Raw genomic sequence first — 22397 nt, forward strand, 5'->3', positions numbered from 1 at the left:
GAAAGCCGGGAGATAGATATATATGGGGATGCGAGAAACCCTCCAAAAGTAAGCAAAGTCAAGCAAGCATGTCAAGATATTGCCGTGATTGTTTCTGCAACGGGGCACCCGAAAACGTTGCCGAAAACGCTATAATGACGTCCGGAGACGTGGGACATCCAAGCTGGAAGGTAACACACGTTCTCGTGCCTTCACGGGAGGTGGATCTGCCTCGACCCAGGATCTGACGGCAGCAGAGGACATCGCCACGTCTACCCTCACGCCTGAGAGCGTGCAGGGATTTGGGGGCATGGAAATCGGCACCCAAGCCAGTGCACCAGCTGACCAAACCCAAGGTACATAAATAAAGTCCACATACACAGAGATGAGTTTACAAGATTTATAATAATACTGGCATTAAATAAATGCAACAAAGCCATACAATAAATCAAATGTCACGCAGCTTCAATTAACCTGAATCATTTGGGTCAATTGTGTATGCTAGATGTATGCCTAGTTTTTAAATGTCTTGGATACGGATATCACAATGATTTCCTCATGTGGTAAATACTTTATTTTCCTTGTAATTATATATGGCTTGCCAAACAATTGGTGTAAATCTCTCGTGAAGAAGACAGAAGTAAAGTGTAGCCTACAGGTCCTATACTGTGCGGGCAAGCACATGCGCCCTTAAAATAGCGTTCTGAATACGCGTTACAGACTTTAGACATTGCGCCTCACATTAGACCAGCTTTTTTTTGGTCAATGGCGCACGGCGCACGGCGTTGTTTTGAAAACTGCAAAATACCACTTGCGCCAGAGAAACGCCTTCTCTGTTCCGCCCCCGCCCATGTCGGCGCAAGTTCATTTCGAAGCGGACCTCTGGAGGGAAAATCGCGCTGTGCGCCGGGTGCAAGATAGGAATGATACTTGCGTCGGTGACAATGTCACTTGCGCTGGGTGCAAGATAGGGCCCTATGTGACATGAATACTACTCACACATCACTGAACCTAACGTGTACTGAATATAAAACAGTATGTGACATGAATACTACTCACTCATCACTGAACTTAACGTGACCTGAAAATAAAACATTATGTGACATGAATACTACTCACACATCACTGAACTTAATGTGTACTGAATATATATAAAACGTAAATATTATAGTACCTTTTGCTTTTATAAAATATTATGTGACATGAATACTACTCACACATCACTGAACTTAATGTGTACTGAATATATATAAAACGTAAATATTGGGGACCCAAATATTATATTCTTTCATAGGGCCCAAAATGTCTAGAGCGTGCTTGATAAAAAAAAAAAAAAACGAGAGAAGAATACATTCAAATAAAAGCAAAAGGTACTTTGGCCTCTAATGATGGTGCAAGATAGCATGAAAAAGTAGAAACATTATGTGACACTTTCAGCTGTCAACTCTACTACTCACACATCAGTGAACTTAATGGTTGCTGAATATAAAACATTATGTGACATGAATACTACTCACACATCACTGAACCTAACGTGTACTGAATATAAAACAGTATGTGACATGAATACTACTCACTCATCACTGAACTTAACGTGACCTGAAAATAAAACATTATGTGACATGAATACTACTCACACATCACTACATCTGTACGTGTACTGAGTATAAAATATTATGTGACATGAATACTACTCACACATCACTACATCTGTACGTGTACTGAGTATAAAATATTATGTGACATGAATACTACTCACACATCACTGAACTTAATGTGTACTGAATATATATAAAACGTAAATATTATAGTACCTTTTGCTTTTATAAAATATTATGTGACATGAATACTACTCACACATCACTGAACTTAATGTGTACTGAATATATATAAAACGTAAATATTGGGGACCCAAATATTATATTCTTTCATAGGGCCCAAAATGTCTAGAGCGTGCTTGATAAAAAAAAAAAAAAACGAGAGAAGAATACATTCAAATAAAAGCAAAAGGTACTTTGGCCTCTAATGATGGTGCAAGATAGCATGAAAAAGTAGAAACATTATGTGACACTTTCAGCTGTCAACTCTACTACTCACACATCAGTGAACTTAATGGTTGCTGAATATAAAACATTATGTGACATGAATACTACTCACACATCACTGAACCTAACGTGTACTGAATATAAAACAGTATGTGACATGAATACTACTCACTCATCACTGAACTTAACGTGTACTGAATATAAAACATTATATGACATGAATACTACTCACACATCATTACAGCTGTACGTGTACTGAGTATAAAATATTATGTGACATGAATACTACTCACACATCACTGCAGCTTAACTTGTACTGAATATAAAAATCGGATGACTTTACAACCACTATCTGAACACATCCGTCTCACCTAACTTAAACACTAATAATAATTCTGCTGCTGCATTATTTTGATGGTTGTTAATAATAATAATCATAGTAATAACTATAATAACAATACTAATACAGCGGCAAAACGAGGCACATTTCTGGTCTCAAAATTGACATGATATCTGTTGAAACTAGCAGCAACAGTGAGGTTGTACTTTATGTGTCAAAAGCACGTTTTGGGTCCTCTGTTTTCCTAAACCTGTTTCCGGGTGGACAGGCCCTAAGAGGCAGGTTGTTGTCCTGTCATCACTCAGCCAGGAGCCTCACCTCCTCTCTATAGGCCGTTTTATCGTTCATCGTTCATCAGGCCCACAATGGTGGTGTCATTAGCCAACCATATGATGGAATTGGAGCTGTGTATGTGTGAGAACAGCACCAGGCCCAGGACACTTCCCTGTGGAGCTCCGTTAGGGTTAGGGTTAGAGGTGTTTCTGCCTTTTTTACATCTACTTGGGTCTGTTGGGGAGGAAATCCAGGATCCAGTTGCATAGCAATTAGCAATTTTTGGTGAGCCAAAGTGTGAAGTAAGTGTGGCATCCTCAGAGGTCAGCCGGTTTCAAGCATTGTTATTGAAATGTTTTATTTTTTCAATTCACATATTTCAACATGCCACTTAACATTGAGGAGTTGAGTGATTATTAAACATATAGTATTACCTCTACAAAAACAGGACATTTTGAGGTTTGAGGTCAACTGGATGGGTCAAAGTGAACACTCATTAACGAGAATAAAATGATGTTCATGTGCAGAAAGCTAAACCCTCTAGGGATTATTCTTGTCAATGTTTTTGTACTTGTATTGTATACAGTGAATCCCAGTGAAGAAGTGGTGGAGTGTAAAATTGGTCTTACCAATTTTGGTTGTGTTACTTACTTTGACATTATTAATAATCTTATTGTGATTTTGCCAAAAGGAGGACAGAGGAAAATTCCAGGACCTATTTTCCCCACACTTTCGTTGGACTACCATTCTACTATGGTTCATCTGGTAAGACATACCAGTCTTCTATATAAATGCTCCAGACAATGGCTGTCATATGAAAACAGTAAATAATAGCAACAGCTGACGTATATTATGCTTAGGTACATTACCGTAGGCACCAGACAAGTTGAGAAAAACAAATACATTTTTCACATGAAAATGATGTCTTCAAAGCTTATGTTTGAACGTGCGCATGCAACATGTGTTTGTATGTATACAAAGGCCAATCTAAAGGCCATTTTTCAGTGTATTGTCTATGGATTACCAGAGGTGGCAGGCTTGGTTTGGCCAAGCACACCGGAAGCATTGCTGCAGGAGAGCAGCAAAGCCGCCCTACAGGCAGCAAATAAGTGCATTTCATTTCAGCAGCTGTGTTTTCACATTGAAATTACCAAAAAAAAACATAGAAAGAGGTTGACCTAATTTACATGCCAACTATGGACTATAAAACCAACTTATTTAATATATTTTTTGGGTTAAATTGTTTAATTTTTAACATTTTGATTTGTATGAATGCATAGAATGATGGAAAGGACATTTTTGGTGTATTTTTTCTGGATTACAACATCTGGCATAAATAAGACTAGGGCTGAAACTATGGGGTAAATTGGAGGCCCTATATATTATTTTCTTCTTCAGGTACACAATGTTAAGCTATACAGTGCTTAACTTATGCTATGGTGATACATTTCAAAGTAACAGTGTGTCTAATCACTTTGCACCACTATAATCAGGTGTTTAATATAATATTGTCAGTTTCATCATCAAGTCATGACAAGCTCAAACTAAAAACGATATAATCGGATGATTGGTGTTAAAAATATATACATACAGTACATACAGCCCAACTTACAAAAGTGGCATTCTATCTTTCAATGAGTCCAAACGATCTATGACTATTTGGCATTTACAAGCTCAATGAAACAACCCTGTTCAGACTAAGACAGATTCATCATGCCCACGAAATGCCACTTCTTACTCTCCCACAATACCACACTAGGGATGCATACCTAAACCCACGTTCAGGTTCAGGTCCGAATTAGAATCCAGAGGTTTAGGTTCAGGTCCGGACCTAATAAGTCCGGACCCGAACCCATGGCATATTTGAATATATGAACTTTTTAAAGTATACTATTAATATAAATACATACAAAACATTTGGCTTCAAACTACAGCTTTTTTTTTTACACTTCAAACTATGAACCTTATATTAACTGTAAACAACAGTTTATAGTCTACTTAAATAAATATAAATAAGTACAACCAAACGGCCCTCATGCCCATTTCCCCTCAGGGCAACACACTGAACTAGTTCACAGTTGTTTGTTTACCTTTCGGTATTTTCTCTGTTAAAAGGTTTATGGCTAGCTCTGTTTGTTCTTGTTCTTTGAAATGCTGCCTGCTCTTCATTGTCATAAGACTGTTGCTATGAAAACACCAATGAGCGACACAGGACAAAGTTTATAGTGGGAGCTAGGGCAGTTGTAAATGTGCCCCACGAAATCTGCCAGGCAAAAAAATACAAAATAATTCATACAGATCATACTTACACCACTAACGTTACTGCTAGTTAGCTATCGCTAGTTTTCTACTGTTTTGGAAGCAGCCCCTGTGTTTCATGTTTCAGCCTGAAATAATTCCTGTTTATAAGACAACATTTTACATAAGTTTTCAAGATTTAGCTGCATGATTTGTTGCTGTTATTTATTTAAATCGGCTCAGGCACCGAAATCTGCCTGACATTTCGGTCCGGGTGCGTAACGGTATAGGAATGTCTTTTTCCACCGCGAATTTCGCAATCTATGGACGGTTTAAGATGGTCTAGAACGAAAACGATAAAGTATGTGAGTGCTATATTTTTTACAAGTCCAGTACTGAATCACTGGGGTTTCGGTTTTTCTGGACCTGAACCTAAACATTTTTACAAGTCCAGAACCGGTCCGGCGTACCGGTACGCATCCCTATACCACACTGATTTCTCTTCATTACCTTACGTTTTTTAGTTACCTGGCTATTGTCCTTTGGACACCTATAACAACTGCTTGATAAGGTCAATCCTTACTTTGCCGAATAGCTTTAATTTAAGACTAGATGTGTAGTCTAGTGTCTGTCAATTGCTCTTACCAAATAAGATACAGTACACCTGTTAACCCCATGGTAACCCACAGATTGCTAGGCATACTGGTGGGCACTGGACATGTGTTCTCTTTCACAGTCCAGTCCAGTCCAGTCAGCACAGCACAGCACACTCAAAAATTGATAGACGCCAGTGGGCCAGAACCAAGTCACCCTTTAAGGCTGTCCTGTCACCATAATCCCTTTAAAGGCTGTCCTGTCACCATAATCTGATAAAATATAAGGTAGGCCACTCAATTCAAATTGGAATATAACATGAAACCTTGGTGTAAATTTCACCCATATCACAGAAGAGTGTAGCTCACTTTTACACAGCTATTGTAAATACAAATCGTGCTTTGAGACCCCATAATGGATAGTGTACATGTGCATTTGTTGCTAAGCTGAAGGATATGGAACTGGCAACGCCAGAAGTGAAAGAAGCATGTAGACTGACACGGTAAAGTAATATCACAAGATTTCACACAAATATAATAATTCTGGAAATTATTTCTGATCTGCCTTTGCCTCCTCTCCCCCCTTTACACGCATTTTTTTTTGTTGCATTTGCTCAACGTTACGTTGTTTGAGTCTTTTTGTGCGAAATACAGCCACACTTTTGACCGTTTACCTTTCGGCATTTTCTCTGTTATATTGATGGCTAGCTCTGTTTGTGCTTTGTCCAAAGTTTACATTGGGAGATGGGACAATTTTATATGTGCCCCACGAAATCTGCTAGCAACCCAAAACATTATTCATACAGATCATACTCAGACAGATCGACTCCACTGACGTTACTGCTCGTTAGCTATCGCTAGTTTTGTACTGTTTTGGAAACAGCCTCTGTGTTTCATGTTGCAGCCTGAAATAATTCTTATTTATAGGACAACTTTTTACGGAAGTTTTGTTCATTTAGCTGCATGATTTATTAATTTATTATGGACAGTTTTAACACCTCGTCCCGTGTTTTATGATTCTGATTGAATCGGCTCAGGCACCGAAAGGAAGCACCGAAATCTGCGTTGCATTTCGGTCCAGGTAGGTATTGTTGTATTGGAACTGGTGCCATATTGGAACCGGTTTTCGGTACCCAACCTTAATTGCGAGTGCAATACCATACCAGGCGCAGCAGGCATGCTGAGGCAGTGGCACAGAAGCCATTCTCCGAGTCAGTGTACCGCCAAAATGAAGCTGTTATTTGAAGGTAAAATTGTGGCTTAATGTTAGCCTGGATACCAGCCCGAACCCCGCCCACAACATTTTTGGTCAGGGAAGTTCAGTCTGGCTCTATGCAGTTGGGGAGAGAGTATCAGAAGTCAGGATTCTGTCGTACCAATCAAATTGTCAGGGCGGGCTTTATACGATGATGGACAGATGATGGACAGATGACCAACCAACGCTTGAGTTGATTAGATAGATAGATTAGAAATCGAACCAAGATGGTGGCGTCTTGGGAGCCTGTTAATGGGACATATTTTATGTGATTTAAGCTATCTACACGACTTTTTTTATGTCTACATTGACTCGGTTAGTTGTGTGTGTGCAACACGAATGTTGCCGAGGATTGTAGGTCTTAACTGAAGCGCTCTAGACCATTATTGATGGTTATTGATGGTTATTGCTAACGCTTAGACAAAAAATCCATTGAAACACATAGTAGCTAGCTAGCCTTGCTGCTAATAAGTTTGTGAGCAGGCATACGTATCTCACAGATATTGACAACGCATTCATTTTGAAAGAGGAACAGAGAAACGCGATCAAGGCATTTGTCGATCGAAAATATGTTTTTGCCGTCCTTCCTACGGGATCCGGTAAAAGTTTTAATGTATAAGATGGTCATACTATGTTGCTCTGATTGGTTGTAGGTATCCAATTGAGCGAAGAGGCATTTTTTTTCCCTGGTTCGTTGAAACGCGCCCCATAATCACAGCCCAATGGGTCAGTATCAGTATTCTGACTAGAATTATGAGTATGACATCGTCAGGCTAGCTTAATGTCACTTTAAGAAAAGGAATGTTATGGAAACGGATGTGGCTGAAATTTTGCTCTGTGGAATGTACTGATAACATAGATTCCTCTCATCCTGTCACTTTTCAGGGGTAGTGTGCACACGCAGCAGAAGCTACGGCTTAAGTAAAAGTACAAGTACCCAGGAAAGTAAAAGTTAAAGTAAAAGTACTATATCAACAATCCTACTTAAGTAAAAAGTAGTTACTTTTAAATGTACTTTAAAAGTAAAAGTACTCACACAATGGGTTGTCTCTCAATGTCTAGGCTTTTCCATTTTGATAAAGAAATAGCTACTGGTAATAAATGCCTCTACAGATGTCACTACGAGTAATAATTATAAGCAACAACATTTGTTAATTGGAAAGGTTGGTGTACTTATTGGGCCTACTGTCTGTAATACTGTTCACACTCTATCTTACAATTCTGTGGATGACAAGTTATCTACCAGGGATTATTTGCAAAGTTTATACCAAATCTTCAAGTTAGCTTGACCACTCAAGTTATCTTACCACTACGTTAAATAAATAATCAAGGTACAATCGTGTTATTTTGATGCTATTGCTGTACGTCAACATGTATTTTGCTAGATAACAGTATAAAATCATGTCAGTAACCGCATATGATATGCAAAAGTCATAGACATTAACTTAGCATAGCAAGAACTCCGCATAACACGACCTAATTCCCCAAATTTGAAGGCGGATTTTTGAAGGCTAGCAACTCCTTTTTTGAGGTAGTCAGGAAACGCACTGAAACCTCCACAAGTCATTCTTGGGGCCTCTTAACTTAAACATGTGTTTTAAATAAGGCCAAGGGTGGCTCATATCAGAGGGCTCAGTCGAGGCTACCTCTGGATCCATGTTGAATGATTAGATATAGCTACAAAATGTAACGGAGTAAAAGTAAAAAGTATGCACTATTATTTTTACTTAAGTAAAGTACAGATAAGTTTAAATGTACTTAAGTACAGAAGTAGAAATACTTTGTTATATTTCACCACTGATAACAATGGACTGTTTTGATTGACTTTAGGGTACCTGTCTGATTGTCAGTCTGTCTGTCTGATTCTTTATTTATTTTTCTGCATTTTAATAACTTCTCAATTTCTGAAGGCCTCATCTCTTTCTCTTTTTCTTTTTTTGTTCTCTCACTCACCAAGTGTCATTTCGCCTGCAAGTCTCCACAGTCTCTCATCGCCTCATCATTGCTAGTGTGATGCTGCTAGCCCCCTGTGTGTTGATGCTGCTTGCCCCCTCTGTGCTAATGCTGCTAGCCCCCTGTGAGTTGATGCTGCTAGCCCCCTGTGTGTTGAGCTGCTATCCCCCTGTGTGCTAATGCTGCTAGCCCCCTGTGTGTTGAGCTGCTATCCCCCTGTGTGCTAATGCTGCTAGCCCCCCTGTGTGTTGAGCAGCTAGCCTGCTGTGTGCTAATGCTGCTAGCCCCCTGTGTGCAGGAGTCATTTCCCACATGGTTGGAGTTGACATGGTTCCATAAGGTCTTAATTACATGTCTTTAACATAACTTATTTATTTTTCTGCATTTTAATAACTTCTCAATTTCTTAAGGCCTCATCTCTTTCTCTTTTTCTTTTTTTGTTCTCTCACTCACCAAGTGTCATTTCGCCTGCAAGTCTCCAGTCTCTCATCGCCTCATCATTGCTAGTGTGATGCTGCTAGCCCCCTGTGTGTTGATGCTGCTTGCCCCCTGTGTGCTAATGCTGCTAGCCCCCTGTGAGTTGATGCTGCTAGCCCCCTGTGTGTTGAGCTGCTATCCCCCTGTGTGCTAATGCTGCTAGCCCCCTGTGTGCTAATGCTGCTAGCCCCCTGTGAGTTGAATCTGCTAGCCCCCTGTGTGTTGAGCAGCTAGCCTGCTGTGTGCTAATGCTGCTAGCCCCCTGTGTGCAGGAGTCATTTCCCACATGGTTGGAGCTGACATGGTTCCATAAGGTCTTAATTACATGTCTTTAACATAACTTAGGTCAAAATACCACAAGGATCAAGCAAAATAGCACCCTTCTCAGAGCGACCTATTTTGAGTGCCTGTGCGAGCTCACCCAAGTAAGGATTCATGATATCAGAGACGGGCCCTGGCACTACCATGGCAACTGTTGAGCATGTACCTTGGGAGAAACATGGCGGCTGGACCCAATGGTGCACTCATACCTTTTTGAACCAGTCAGACCAGGAAAAAGAAGAGGCTCCTGAACAAGTTCGAGAATTTAGGCTTCAACAGGACATTTGTGAATGGTTAGTTCATTTTATATCACTTTGACAATTTCTTTTGTATGTTTGAACATTGGCTATGGTATGTGGGCTGTGTCGAAGACAACCCAATGCAAGAGAGTCAAATATGTGAATACAGTGTGTTCATGTACAAGTATGCAACAAATACAGTGTGTTCATGTTAGTTACAGGTTGTGAAAAGCTAGGTTTCCGGTGTTTAAGTAAATGCAAGTACCACAAACGTCATTAAGTTATACCTACTACATGTAAAGTTTTAGTTAGATCACAGCCAGCAATGTAATCTGACAACAGTAATGGGCCAAGCAGGGGGTGTAACTTGTTGTAATGTATGTTTACTTCCATTTATTACAGTGTTTAAACATTTGGTCTCATTAAATCATTGCATTTGGTGACTTTGGTCTTTAATAGTAACACAACATTCAAATACACTTTACCTGCAATGTTGTCACATTTTCAAATCTCTTTCCTGATACAGGTGTATTCGTGCCAATTGTGAAAAAATGACTACAGAGCCCGGGGATGAATGCTGCAGGCAGATACCACAGGTAGAATGAATTCTTTGTGAATGACATTGTACTTATAGCCTGGCCATTACCAGCATGTGACTCCATTTCTTTCCATCAGTCAGTCTGGCAAAACCCCATGCATTTTCGTTTCCGAGATGGGCGGGTGCTTAGCTTGAGGTTTAAAATCATTGGAGTTACCTTAACCAATCAGCAACGTTTGGTAAGCATTCGGTCTCCCGTCTCTCCATTACTAACGGGGCCATCTGGTAGATTAAACTCTTCCCAAAGCCAGTTGGGAGAAGAGCTACGACGTCCTTTCCAATCATAAAACTTACAAGACAATCCTCTTGTTCTCCTTTTAATTTTCTGATGTTCTCGAGAGTTGAGACAATGCTGGTAAACTACAAACTCTGCTGTACTACATGCACCTTGGCAAGGAGTTTTGCGTCACAGCTCTGAACTGTTCGCTGATTGGTGCAGTTGTAGGGTGAAGCCTGGAAACGATGTTAGGCCGGCCTGGGCCAGACTACGTACGAGCTTGAAATCAAATCAGGCGGAAATACGTAGGCTGGTGTCACCAGGCTATTGTACTTATGCAGTCACCTTCTGTTCTATATTCTATATCACTTACCCTTTCACATTTTCAAGGTTACAAGACTATGCCACTTCAGAACCAACCAGCATGCATGGTCTGGCCTGGCCTCGAACCTGTGTGCTTGAATGTGTTCTCACTACAGAATGCATTCAACATCTACAGAGAAAACTATTGGCCTTTACGTCTAAGGACAATACACCAGTACATGTCTTTATGCATATGAGTTGTCAGTCATGTTTCTACTAAAATAACGACTTAGGAAGAAAACATAATAATTACTGTTCCCTCATCTTACTTTGTTTACTGCTCATCTTACATGTGTCAATTGTTAACATGTTACATTCTGAACACTGAAAGCACACAAAACCTTGACATTTATTGTCAGAAAGATTGTCATATTGAATGCCACAGAGCTTTTGGAACATAGTTATTCAATGTACCACCTGGTACGGAAGAGCTGATTTTCTATAGGTATTGAATATAAAAAAAGATAAATATGAGTAGCCACACCAGAAAAAAAAGCACATGCACTATAAAATGTGTTTCGCCATTTATTGTTCTCTAAATATTATGAAAACTTTGCTCAGCTGTAACAGGTCTTTGGCAAACAGAAGCTTTGTAAGCCGCTTTCTGGGCCACAGAATTTGAGTGGTGCTGCCCTCCTGCGTGGTGCTGTGGATATGGAGAGTTCCATGACAGTCAAGGAAGGTAAGTGGGGTTCAGACCTGCCCTTGTTTGAACCATGACTCATAGCTGGCTATCACTTCCAGCTTGTCTGGTTTGTCAAACTAGTCAGAGAGATCTTTGGAGAGGGGGATCCTCAGGACCTCATTCATATAGGAGGCCGGGTCCTGAAAAACCTTGTCAAAGAAAAAAAGTTATTGATTTTCTTTCTAATAATCCAATTATTGTATATGCTATTTATGGTTCGCTTGTTGTATAATGGCTGCCTGTAGATTGTTTTACTTTATGGAATTTTCAATAAAAGCTTGTGGCACTCACGGAAGGTTGGATCTGCTTTCATTAACTTTACTAGGTATTCTCCCTGTGAAGTTCACCCTAAATAGCGTCTCATCAGCTGATGTTCTTGCTTGGGGATGCCCAGCATTTTCATTGAAGTGCGGGGCTGCCAGGTAGATATACACATGGATAGCATGTGTATATCTCTCCTCTCTTATAAACATTTGTTTGTTTGTTTCACATTTATTTGAATTCACAGCCATCAGCGGGGAAAAAACTTGACACTGACCACATCATTAGTGCTACATTGCTACAGCTATACACCAGGTCTCCCAAACTAACGTACATACCCACACCACAAAAAGTGCCTTCATCTGGCAGACCTTCAACTAACAAACTATGTTAGCCAATGGTTCCGTAGATCCTGCAGTAAAGGACCCTAAAAATTGTCTAGATTTTAGCATACATCTTTGCTAAGTTACTATCTCAGCTGTTAGTGTAAGTGTGTAAATTAGCAAAGAAGCAAATAACAAAATTAGAAAAAAAAAGAAGCTTTTTTCCTGTGTCTGCAGTTCTGTGACGGACAGTTCATACTGATCCCTCTTTAAAGCACAATTTCATCGAGAGTCCAGCGTCATACTTATAATAATGGCCCGGGTTGGCAAAACAGTCAGATGAAATTTGGTAAGCGCACACAGATGTGTGCTGCTCTGTGCTGCCGACCACGGAGCATTCAGAGTAACTAATTGGCTTCAGATACGTATCGATATCTGTTTTTAGTGTGTAAGATACGACTACGTCGATGCATGAAGTCCTATATCGGTATTAAAATGACATGAACTGGTCTTTGCCCGATTTAAAAGTTATGAACCTGTTCACAAGCGTTTTTGTCTCCGTTAAATGCTACGCAAAGCACTCACTCGCTGACCTGATGCATTTGATCTTAGTCAGAAAAATGACAGCCTGTCATTGGCCAAAGCCCGCATAGCATAAGCCAATAAGGCTGTATTCTAACAAATAACCCGAGTTACCTGGAGAGAAGGACAGATTACAACTCCTATTCATTTCAATGGCCAATGCTATTCTAGCTACGCTATTCGTTTCAATGGCCAATGCTATGCTACCTACTTCAGCCGAGGAAGAGAAGTCGTTGTTGATTTCCAGATCAAAGGCGCGTGATTCTACAGACATCATCAGATTTAAATAATTATAATAATAATAAATAGGAGGAAAAATTGTGTCATGAACAATTAAGTTTAACATTTATAGTCATGATTCCGAGACTGAGCCATCTGGATGTCTTAACATGAATAAAAGCACTATACAAACTCTGCAAATGGCAGTGAATAAGTCAATCGCGTGAATACAGCTTTAGTGGAATAGAACGGACACATCTACATTCTGCCACAATACCTCCACCTCTGCACCGGTGAAATTAGGTCTGGGTTTACCGGTGCTCACTCCGCTTTTACATGATTTTGATCAGTCTGAAGTTGCTTTCACGTTGCCTGTGGAGTGTGCACACATTGCAATTGCATGCCCTTATAAGGAGCTGGCGGGGCGTTTCTGTATGCAAGTTCAGGTGCATGAGAAAGCGCGTCCAATTAAAGAATCAGTTCACAGCTAAAAAAACTTTGGCAGTTTAAGAACACATTTCCAGACGTTCATGAATCTGGCGTGAATCTTTTCTTAGGTTGGTCTTTCGAAGTTGGTAAGAAGATATTTAAGAAGACACTTAAGACAATGTTCGAGAATGAGGTCCATTGTTTCCTTTGAACGCAGTGTTTTCAATTTTTAAACTGCATCGAATCGCATTGAATGGTATCTCACTGAATCGTTTTTTATCAACATGCATCTTTTCTTTTATCATATCTTTCCCATGTATCAAGATACGAATCGGATCGTCTTTTTCATGAGAGATTCACACCACTACTGCTCACGTTTATACGTTATACATTTGACAGTGTAATTTATTACAAACTAGCTGAGCTTGGTTTGTCAAGGTTGCATAGATTTACTGATCAAACATTTTGGCATGAGATCAGTTTATTTGGTTGCTAACTTTCCTAACAGCCAAACATTAAGCAAGCGCAACACAAGACATACCAAGACAGCTAATTACGGAAAAGTCCAACAGAAAGAAGGCGAACTCGGCATCTGCGTCCTTGCGTTGTTTTCATTTCAAGTTCAGTTCTTTTCTCAATGCCATTTTTTTGGTTTGTTTTTCAACTGAAAACTTTAAGTCCCTCTTTTAGCTCAATGTGACATCTCCTGGGAACATTATAGGTGTTTTAGCTCCATATGGCATCTCCTGGGAACGTTCTAGGTGTTTTAGCTCCATATGTCATCTCCTGGGACCTTATAGGTGTTTTAGCTCCAAATGTCAACTCCTGGGAACGTTATGTATGTGTTTATTTTAGATAGCACCAAATACACAACTGCTCCTGCAGCTTTCCTTGGAATCATTTGCATAACACAGCTGATGGAAATGTGCACAGATTTTCTTTTGCCAAATTTTCAGGAATGTACTGAAAAATGTTTTGAGGCCTGATGCTATTTATCCCATAATGCTGAGTCACTACATTTTGAATCCTTTTAGCCCAAGTGTAAATGACAGTTGAAATATTACAATTTCAACTATATCTGTTCTAGGTTCTCAAATGCATTCTCTTACTACGGCCTGGTTCTGCTGACTACAGAGCTTTTCCAGGAGGGAGAGACATGTGGAGGTATCTCTTGAAGAGAGAGCTGTCTCAGTATTCGTGTTCCAAATCATCTAGAAATACTCTTTTGTAGCAGGACATTGAGTGTTTCACTAGAAAAACTGATGTCCTTTCCAGGTTCCAGAACTAGAAAAGAGCCAGTCTGTAGCCTGGAGTGTAAATACCTAAACGCAGATGACTACAAAGACCTACTGTGGACTACTCTTTCTGAATTCCCAGGTAATTCCATCCATTCAAAGCTTATTCCATACAACATGTTTTCTTCAGGACAGTTTGTAACTTACCGTTTGGATGTACACAGGTCTGCTTGTGACCATATGGGCAATTGATCGTCTGGGTAGAAGAAGGACCATGGCACTGTGTTTCTTCATCTTCTCCATGTGTATTCTGCTGCTTTCCGCTTGTGTAGGAAGGTGAGCATACATAGCTGGGGGCCAAGCTGCAAAGATGTGCAAGTGTTTCTACATTTTCTTATTATGAAACATCTTCCTCAAACACTAGCACCACCAAGAGGTCAAATTTGAAGGTTAGGGTCAAGTCAAGTCTTTTGTGGTCCTGAGGTCAGTCCATGTTGCCGTTTCCTGTTCTGTGATCACACTTGAGGGTCAAACCTCAAAACGGGAAGTGAGGTTATATCCAAATAATGGTTTGATAGATGTACGTACACTGATCTTGGCCTTCCCGCTCTCAGAGAGTCTTGCCCCATGTGACCACCAGGGGTGCCATGCTGAACTGCTTGGCCCCCAGATCACTGTTTGAAGCTACCTTTCAAATATTGTATTTGATGTTTTTATTAAAAGAATTACAACCTTTACTATATAGACTGTAACAGTAGGTCATATCTGTCTGTGGTAGGACTTCTCTGACAGTACTGATATTCATCGCTCGAGCTTTCATAGCCGGAGGTTTCCAGGCTGCTTATGTCTACACCCCTGAGGTAAACTGCTTACCTAATCTCACTACTTTGATATCTATGTTATAGTCAACTGTTAGCATACCATGGAATATCTGTTCCCATCAACAATAAGGACAAATTCTACAAGTAAATAGATTCTATAGCTTTTACATCCCAGAGTCTACATAGATTCAGTTTAAAACTTGAATCATTCCCATGGTCCCGGACCCATCATCCATTCTCACCTGATTGTAATGTCTTTTAAAGGTGTACCCCACAGCCACCAGGGCCCTGGGTTTGGGAACTTGCAGTGGAATGGCGAGAGTTGGCGCCCTTATTACACCCTTTGTGGCACAGGTGCAGTATCACACATTTACCTCCTACTACGTCTTGAGCCTCCTGATTTAAAGTTCTTTTGTACATTGATATGCAACATGGATTTACAAGATCTAATATTTTAGACTGTAATTATACTTGCCCATGTGGTATACAGCACCATGTTTAATGTCCAGTTATTCAAATTAAGCTTTGTTTAATTGTGTAATTTGGTAAAATTGGCAATGTAGAGTACAGAGCAGTGCAACTTGTCTAATGTATTCAGAATGCACCAACTGAACCGGCATGCGTGTTTGAGACTATGACCTTCTCCTGAAATATATTATGATTCCATTGCAATGCAATCATACTTACAGAGTAAACGTCTTAGGAATCTGAACTCAAAAATCACAAAGTTAGTATGCACATCGGCTAGTATGCAAAGGTGTGCCCACTTTTCCATTTGAAGTAACCTTTTCTTAAATATTGATACCAGTGTAGAGGATCATTTCTCAGTGTACGTACGTACCCTTGTACATGATAACCCCAGCATTTATTTTAATATTGTTGTACAAACATCATGAATTCTCTTCACTTCTGACATGTCCTAGTGTGACCTATTTTTGCTTCTTTAATGTGGTTCTTTCTCTCTGATCTCAGGTCATGTTGGAGTCATCTGGGTATCTCACCCTGTCTGTGTACTGCTTTCTCTCTAATCTCAGGTCATGTTGGAGTCATCGGTGTATCTCACCCTGTCTGTGTACTGCTGCTGTTGTCTGACGGCAGCGTTTGCCTCGTGCATGCTGCCCATTGAGACCACAGGACGAGGCCTGCAGGAGTCCAGCCACTGCGAGTGGGGTCAGGAGATGATGGGACGAGACTCAGCCCACAGCCCTACTGGTGTCCTCAACCCAAACTACAGCTCCAGGAAGAGAATGAGTGAGGAATAGAACAAAGCTCAAGAGAGAGAGGGGGCGAGAGTGGTACAGGAGATAGTGACGTCGTTTAGTAATCAGAAGGTTGCTAGTTTGATTCCCTGTCGAAGCGTCCTTGAGCAAGACACTGAACCCCTAATTGCTCCTGGTCTGTGCCATCAGTGTAAAAAATGTAAAATATGTATACATCCTTGTAAGTCGCTTTGGATAAAGGCGTCTGCTAAATGTAAATGTAAAATGTAAAATGTAGAGGGAGAAACAAGAGAATGGATGAGGAATTAAACAACACAAGAGAGAGAGGGAGAAACAACACTTGAGCATGTACTTGTTTCAATGTGTATGATTTTGATCATTCATTTGTTCTTGTCAAATGTAATATATTGTTGTCATTCAGTATAATATGTCATTTGAAATTCAAGCCTCAGCATCAGAGCATTTGAATCTACAATGGAGAATCTACAATGTCAATAATCCACCATGATGTAGTAGTGTAGGGAGTTGGTAGCGTACATCAGTGGAGACCAGGGTTAGACCCTCCTCAATGGACCCTATGCTAATTTTTTTGCAAAAAAAATGCTTAGTGACATTACCCAACACAACCCCAAAATAGACTGACCATAGGAAATCATCCAAAAGAAAATCTAATGAGGTTCAGATAATATCTCAAAGTTAAGTTGACTGTACCCTTTTCCAAATTCAAATAAATCCTCCATGGTGGTAGCTGGTTACATGTTTGCAGTGTTTTTTTTCTCTTTGTTGACCCACTATCATTCTTCTGAAGAGCTTTGTGTGACCATCATGTGAGGAACAGGAACACAGGTTTCTTCTGAAGAGCTTTGTTTGACCATCCTGTCAGGAACAGGAACACAGGTTTCTTCCTGTTAAAAAAAAGCGCCTTGAAACAATCAGTTGTCATTAGTGCTTTTACATCGTCATTTTCATGACATTTCAAGTCTGAATGTATGAATTCACTAACCCTAGAAATATGAATATGCCAAGGGACCAAAAATCACTTAAACACACAAATGACTAACTCAATATGAATGTGACCACATAAGTCCTCGTAGACATAAGACCATGACATGACCAAATGCTCCAACCAATGACCCTGAGGACATTTAGTACCCAAGGACCAGGGTGATCGCTATGGAACTCATGAGGATAATACAGCTCTGGTGTGCCAAGCACATTACTACTATGTGTGTGTAATAAGGGGAAGGAAGCATGTCTTACAGCATCACCGAAGCTCCTTTCAGATATTTACGTGTTGGACAGAGGAAAACAAGCCTGTAAAACCGTAATCAAACACCTTGCTGACAATGTTAGTCCCCGGAACCTCAAAATGAGACATTTAGGACTGAAACTAAGAACAAGAACAAAGTAAAGTAATCAAGTAAGAAAATACAACCCGAGTTCCGGAAAAGTTGGGACGTTTTTTTAAATTTGAATAAAATGAAAACTAAATTACTTTCAAATCACATGAGCCAATATTTTATTCACAATAGAACATAGATAACAAAACAAATGTTTTAACAGAGACATTTTATAATTTTATGCACAAAATGAGCTTATTTCAAATTTGATTCCTGCTACAGGTCTCAAAATAGTTGGGAAGGGGGCATGTTTACCATGGTGTAACATCTCATCTTCTTTTCAAAACAGTTTGAAGACGTCTGGGCATTGAGGTTATGAGTGTCTGGAGTTTTGGTGTTGGAATTTGGTCCCATTCTTGCCTTATATAGGTTTCCAGCTGCCAAAGTGTACGTGGTCGTCTTTGACGTATTTTTCGTTTAATGATGCGCCAAATGTTCTCTATAGGTGAAAGATCTGGACTGCAGGCAGACCAGTTCAGCACCCGGACTCTTCTACGATGAAGCCATGCTGTTGTAATGGCTGCAGTATGTGGTTTTGCATTGTCCTGCTGAAAAACACAAGGCCTACCCTGAAATAGACGTTGTCTGGAGGGGAGCATATGTTGCTCTAAAACCTTAATATACCTTTCAGCATTTATAGTGCCTTCCAAAACATGCAAGCTGCCCATACCGTATGCACTTATGCACCCCCATACCATCAGAGATCCTGGCTTTTGAACTGAACGCTGATAACACGATGGGAGGTCTCCCTCTTCTTTTGTCCGGAGGACACGGCGTCCATGATTTCCAACAAGAATGTCAAATTTGGACTCGTCGGACCATAGAACACTATTCCACTTCGAAATAGTCCATTTTAAATGAGCCTTGGCCCACAGGACACGACGGCGCTTCTGGACCATGTTCACATATGCCTTCCTTTTTGCATGATATAGCTTTAGTTGGCATTTGCAGATGGCACGGCGGATTGTGTTTACCGACAGTGGTTTCTGGAAGTATTCCTGGGCCCATTTAGTAATGTCATTGACACAATCATGCCGATGAGTGATGCAGTGTCGTCTGAGGGCATCCAGTAAAGGTTTTCTTCCTTGTCCCTTATGCACAGTGATTTCTCCAGTTTCTCTGAATCTTTTGATTATATTATGCACTGTAGATGATGAGATTTGCAAAGCCTTTGCAATTTGAGGTTGACTTACATTGTTTTTAAAGTATTCCACAATCTTTTTATGCACTCTTTCACGGATTGGAGAGCCTCTGCCCATCTTGACTTCTGAGAGACTCTGCCTCTTTAAGACAACCTTTTTTTATAGCTAATCATGTTACAGACCTGATATCAATTAACTTCATTATTTGCTAGATGTTCTTCCAGCTGAATCTTTTCCAAATTTCTTGCTTTTTCAGCCATTTGATGCCCCCGTCCCAACTTTTTTGAGACCTGTAGCAGGCATCAAATTTGAAATAAGCTCATTAAGTAGATACAGTGTCAAATTTCTCCATTTAAACATTTGTTATGTTATCTATGTTCTATTGTGGATAAAATATTGGCTCATGTGATTCGGAAGTCTTTTAGTTTACATTTTATTGATATTTAAAAAACGTCCCAACTTTTCTGGAATTCGGGTTGTATATAAAAATGCTCAGAACATGGCAGGTGTAGCTCTAATGTTAATCATTCAGTCAGTGAACTATATACGTGGTTTGCCTATAAGAAATGATATAAAATGTTTCCAACTATAATGTTTTTTTTTTTTTTAATGAGTTAGTTCTTATAAGTCCTAGTGAACTTATAAGGGTGCTCATAGAGCATTTTAGCATTGCTCATTATTGAAAGTCTTACCATTTGTGTTTTACTAAGTTCAGAGAGATTTCATATAATATCTAAAATATCACATTCATATTTGTAATGATTTTACGAATCGCTATTTTTGTAACTTTCGTTCCTCCATCATTCATGTGATTGGTAGCTTGCCTAACTATACCATGACAATGATAATAATAACAACCGTGAATAAGTGCAGAAAAGAAGATATAGCACTTCCAGGAGGAGTGGGAGGAAGAGTTCCTTACAAATATAAAAGCAAAACATTTCTGAGGCTGCTGTAGCATTGGCTAAGAGACACAGTGTGGCCACACACTGTATAACATGCCACAAGACTTAACACCAGCTTCCCACCAGACAGCACAATAAAAGGAGAAAAGGTTGAAGTTGAAGGCAGTTGAATGTAGTTTAACACCAATTGCATTTCAAGCTTCGTTTAGGGCTGTGCATTGCTTGGCAAAAAAAAGAACAGAACGTTTTCTGTTGGCAAGATTGTGAAAACACCTTTTTCAAAGACGAGGAAAACAGCAAGGATATAATTACTGCTCTCTTGCGTCCAATTGAGAAATGTCAACTGATGACTAGAATTGACAAAAAGACCGATTCCATGACTTCCATAGGTTGGAGCCATGTGTGGCATTCATTTCAAACCTGTAAGTGCACATGACATACAGTACCTTGCGTAAGTATTCACCCCCTTGGATGTTTTACCCTTTTATGGCTTTTATAAATCAGTCATGGTCAATATAAGTTGGCTTTTTGGACAAAAAAATTCACAAAATAGCTCTCTTTAATGTCAAAGTGAAAATATCTTTCTACACAGTTATGTAAATTAAATACAAATATGTAATGAAAATAAGTGATTGCATAAGTATTCACCCCCTTTATCACCCCCTTTATATAGACTGACCTAATTCAACAGAGGTCCAGCCAATTGGTGCTAGAAGTCTCACAATTAGTGATATGGGGATCAGTGTGCAGTAAATGTGTCTCAAGTGATTGTAGTATAACGACACCTGTGTCTGGAAGGTCTATTCACTGGTCAGTATTCAGTAATCAGTATTCCTGGCTACTGTTACAACATGAAGACCACAGATCACCCTAAGAAACTCAGAGAAAAGGTTATTGAAAAGTATAGGTCAGGGGAAGGATACAAAAAAATGTCCAAGGCACTTAACATCCCCTGAAATTCTGTTCAATCCATCATCAAGAAATGGAAGGAATATGGCACATGTGTAAATCTGCCTAGATCAGGCCGTCCTTACAAACTGAGTGACCATGCAAGAAGGAAACTAGTAAGAGAGGCCACCAAGACACCTATGACTACTCTGAAGAAGTTTCAAGCTTCAGCAGCTGGTATGGGAGAGACTCTGCATACCACCACTGTTGCCTTGGTTCTTCACCAATCAAAGCTTCATTGAAGAGAGCCACTGTTGAAAAAATGCTCCACTTTGGTCTCATCAAACCACAGAACCTTCTTCCACTTGACCATGGAGACTTCCACATGCCTTTTGGCGAACTGTAGTCGATCCTTTTTTTCAACAGTGGCTCTCTTCCATAAAGCTTAGATTGGTGAAGAACCAAGGCAACAGTGGTGGTATGCAGAGTTTCTCCAATCTCAACTGCTGAAGCTTGAAACTTCTTCAGAGTAGTCATAGGTCTATTGGTGAACTATCTTACTAGTCTCCTTCTTGAACGGCCCCTCAGTTTGTGAGGACGGCCTGATCTAGGCAGATTTACACATGTGCCACAATCCATCCATTTCTTGATGATGGATTTAACAGAATTCCAGGGGATGTTTAGTGCCTTGGACATTTTTTTGTATCCTTCCCCTGACTTATACTTTTCAACAACCTTTTCTCTGAGTTGCTTAGAGTGATCTTGGGTCTTAATGGTTTAACAATAGCCAGTAATACTGATTACTGAATACTGACCAGTGGAAGGACCTTCCAGACACAGGTGTCGTTATACTACAATCACTTGAGACACATTCACTGCACACTGACCCCCATTACACAAATTGTGAGACTTCTAGCACCAATTGGCTGGACCTCTGTTGAATTAGGTCAGTCTATATAAAGGGGGTGATAAAGGGGGTGAATACTTATGCAAGCACTTATTTTCATTACATATTTGTATTTAATTTACATAACTGTGTAGAAATATATTTTCACTTTGACATTAAAGAGAGCTATTTTGTGAATTTTTTTGTCCAAAAAGCCAACTTATATTGACCATGACTGATTTATAAAAGCCATAAAAGGGTAAAACATCCAAGGGGGTGAATACTTACGCAAGGTACTGTACATTTCTAAACTATGAGACGCATTTATACTGACATGATGAATGATATTAAGACACATACATATTTATTTATTAAATGATGAATTGACACATACATTTCAAGATATTTTTTAAAGATGTATTTTGTAATATGTCCCTTTTAACCCTTGCTACATCAGTAGAACATGTATGGAGTATGAATCCATGTATACATGCACACACATGAATATCA

General features: G+C 39.7%; 1 protein-coding gene across 1 annotated transcript in view; it reads left to right on the plus strand.

Annotated features, from left to right (window-relative positions):
- svopa (SV2 related protein a) overlaps positions 1-16708 on the plus strand; it is a gene marked incomplete at both ends in the record, with an annotated part of 38542 nt that extends 21834 nt beyond the window's left edge. Inside the window, 7 exons of the mRNA XM_080854402.1 lie at positions 3329-3402; positions 14478-14554; positions 14666-14767; positions 14850-14961; positions 15404-15485; positions 15711-15800; positions 16481-16708. Of these exons, the coding sequence (XP_080710528.1) occupies positions 3329-3402; positions 14478-14554; positions 14666-14767; positions 14850-14961; positions 15404-15485; positions 15711-15800; positions 16481-16708 (765 nt within the window). The remainder of the gene's footprint in view (positions 1-3328; positions 3403-14477; positions 14555-14665; positions 14768-14849; positions 14962-15403; positions 15486-15710; positions 15801-16480) is intronic.
- Between the last annotated feature and the right edge of the window lie 5689 nt (positions 16709-22397).

Source organism: Sprattus sprattus, assembly GCF_963457725.1.
Source record: "Sprattus sprattus genome assembly, chromosome: 16".
Taxonomy (NCBI): Eukaryota; Metazoa; Chordata; class Actinopteri; order Clupeiformes; family Clupeidae; genus Sprattus; species Sprattus sprattus.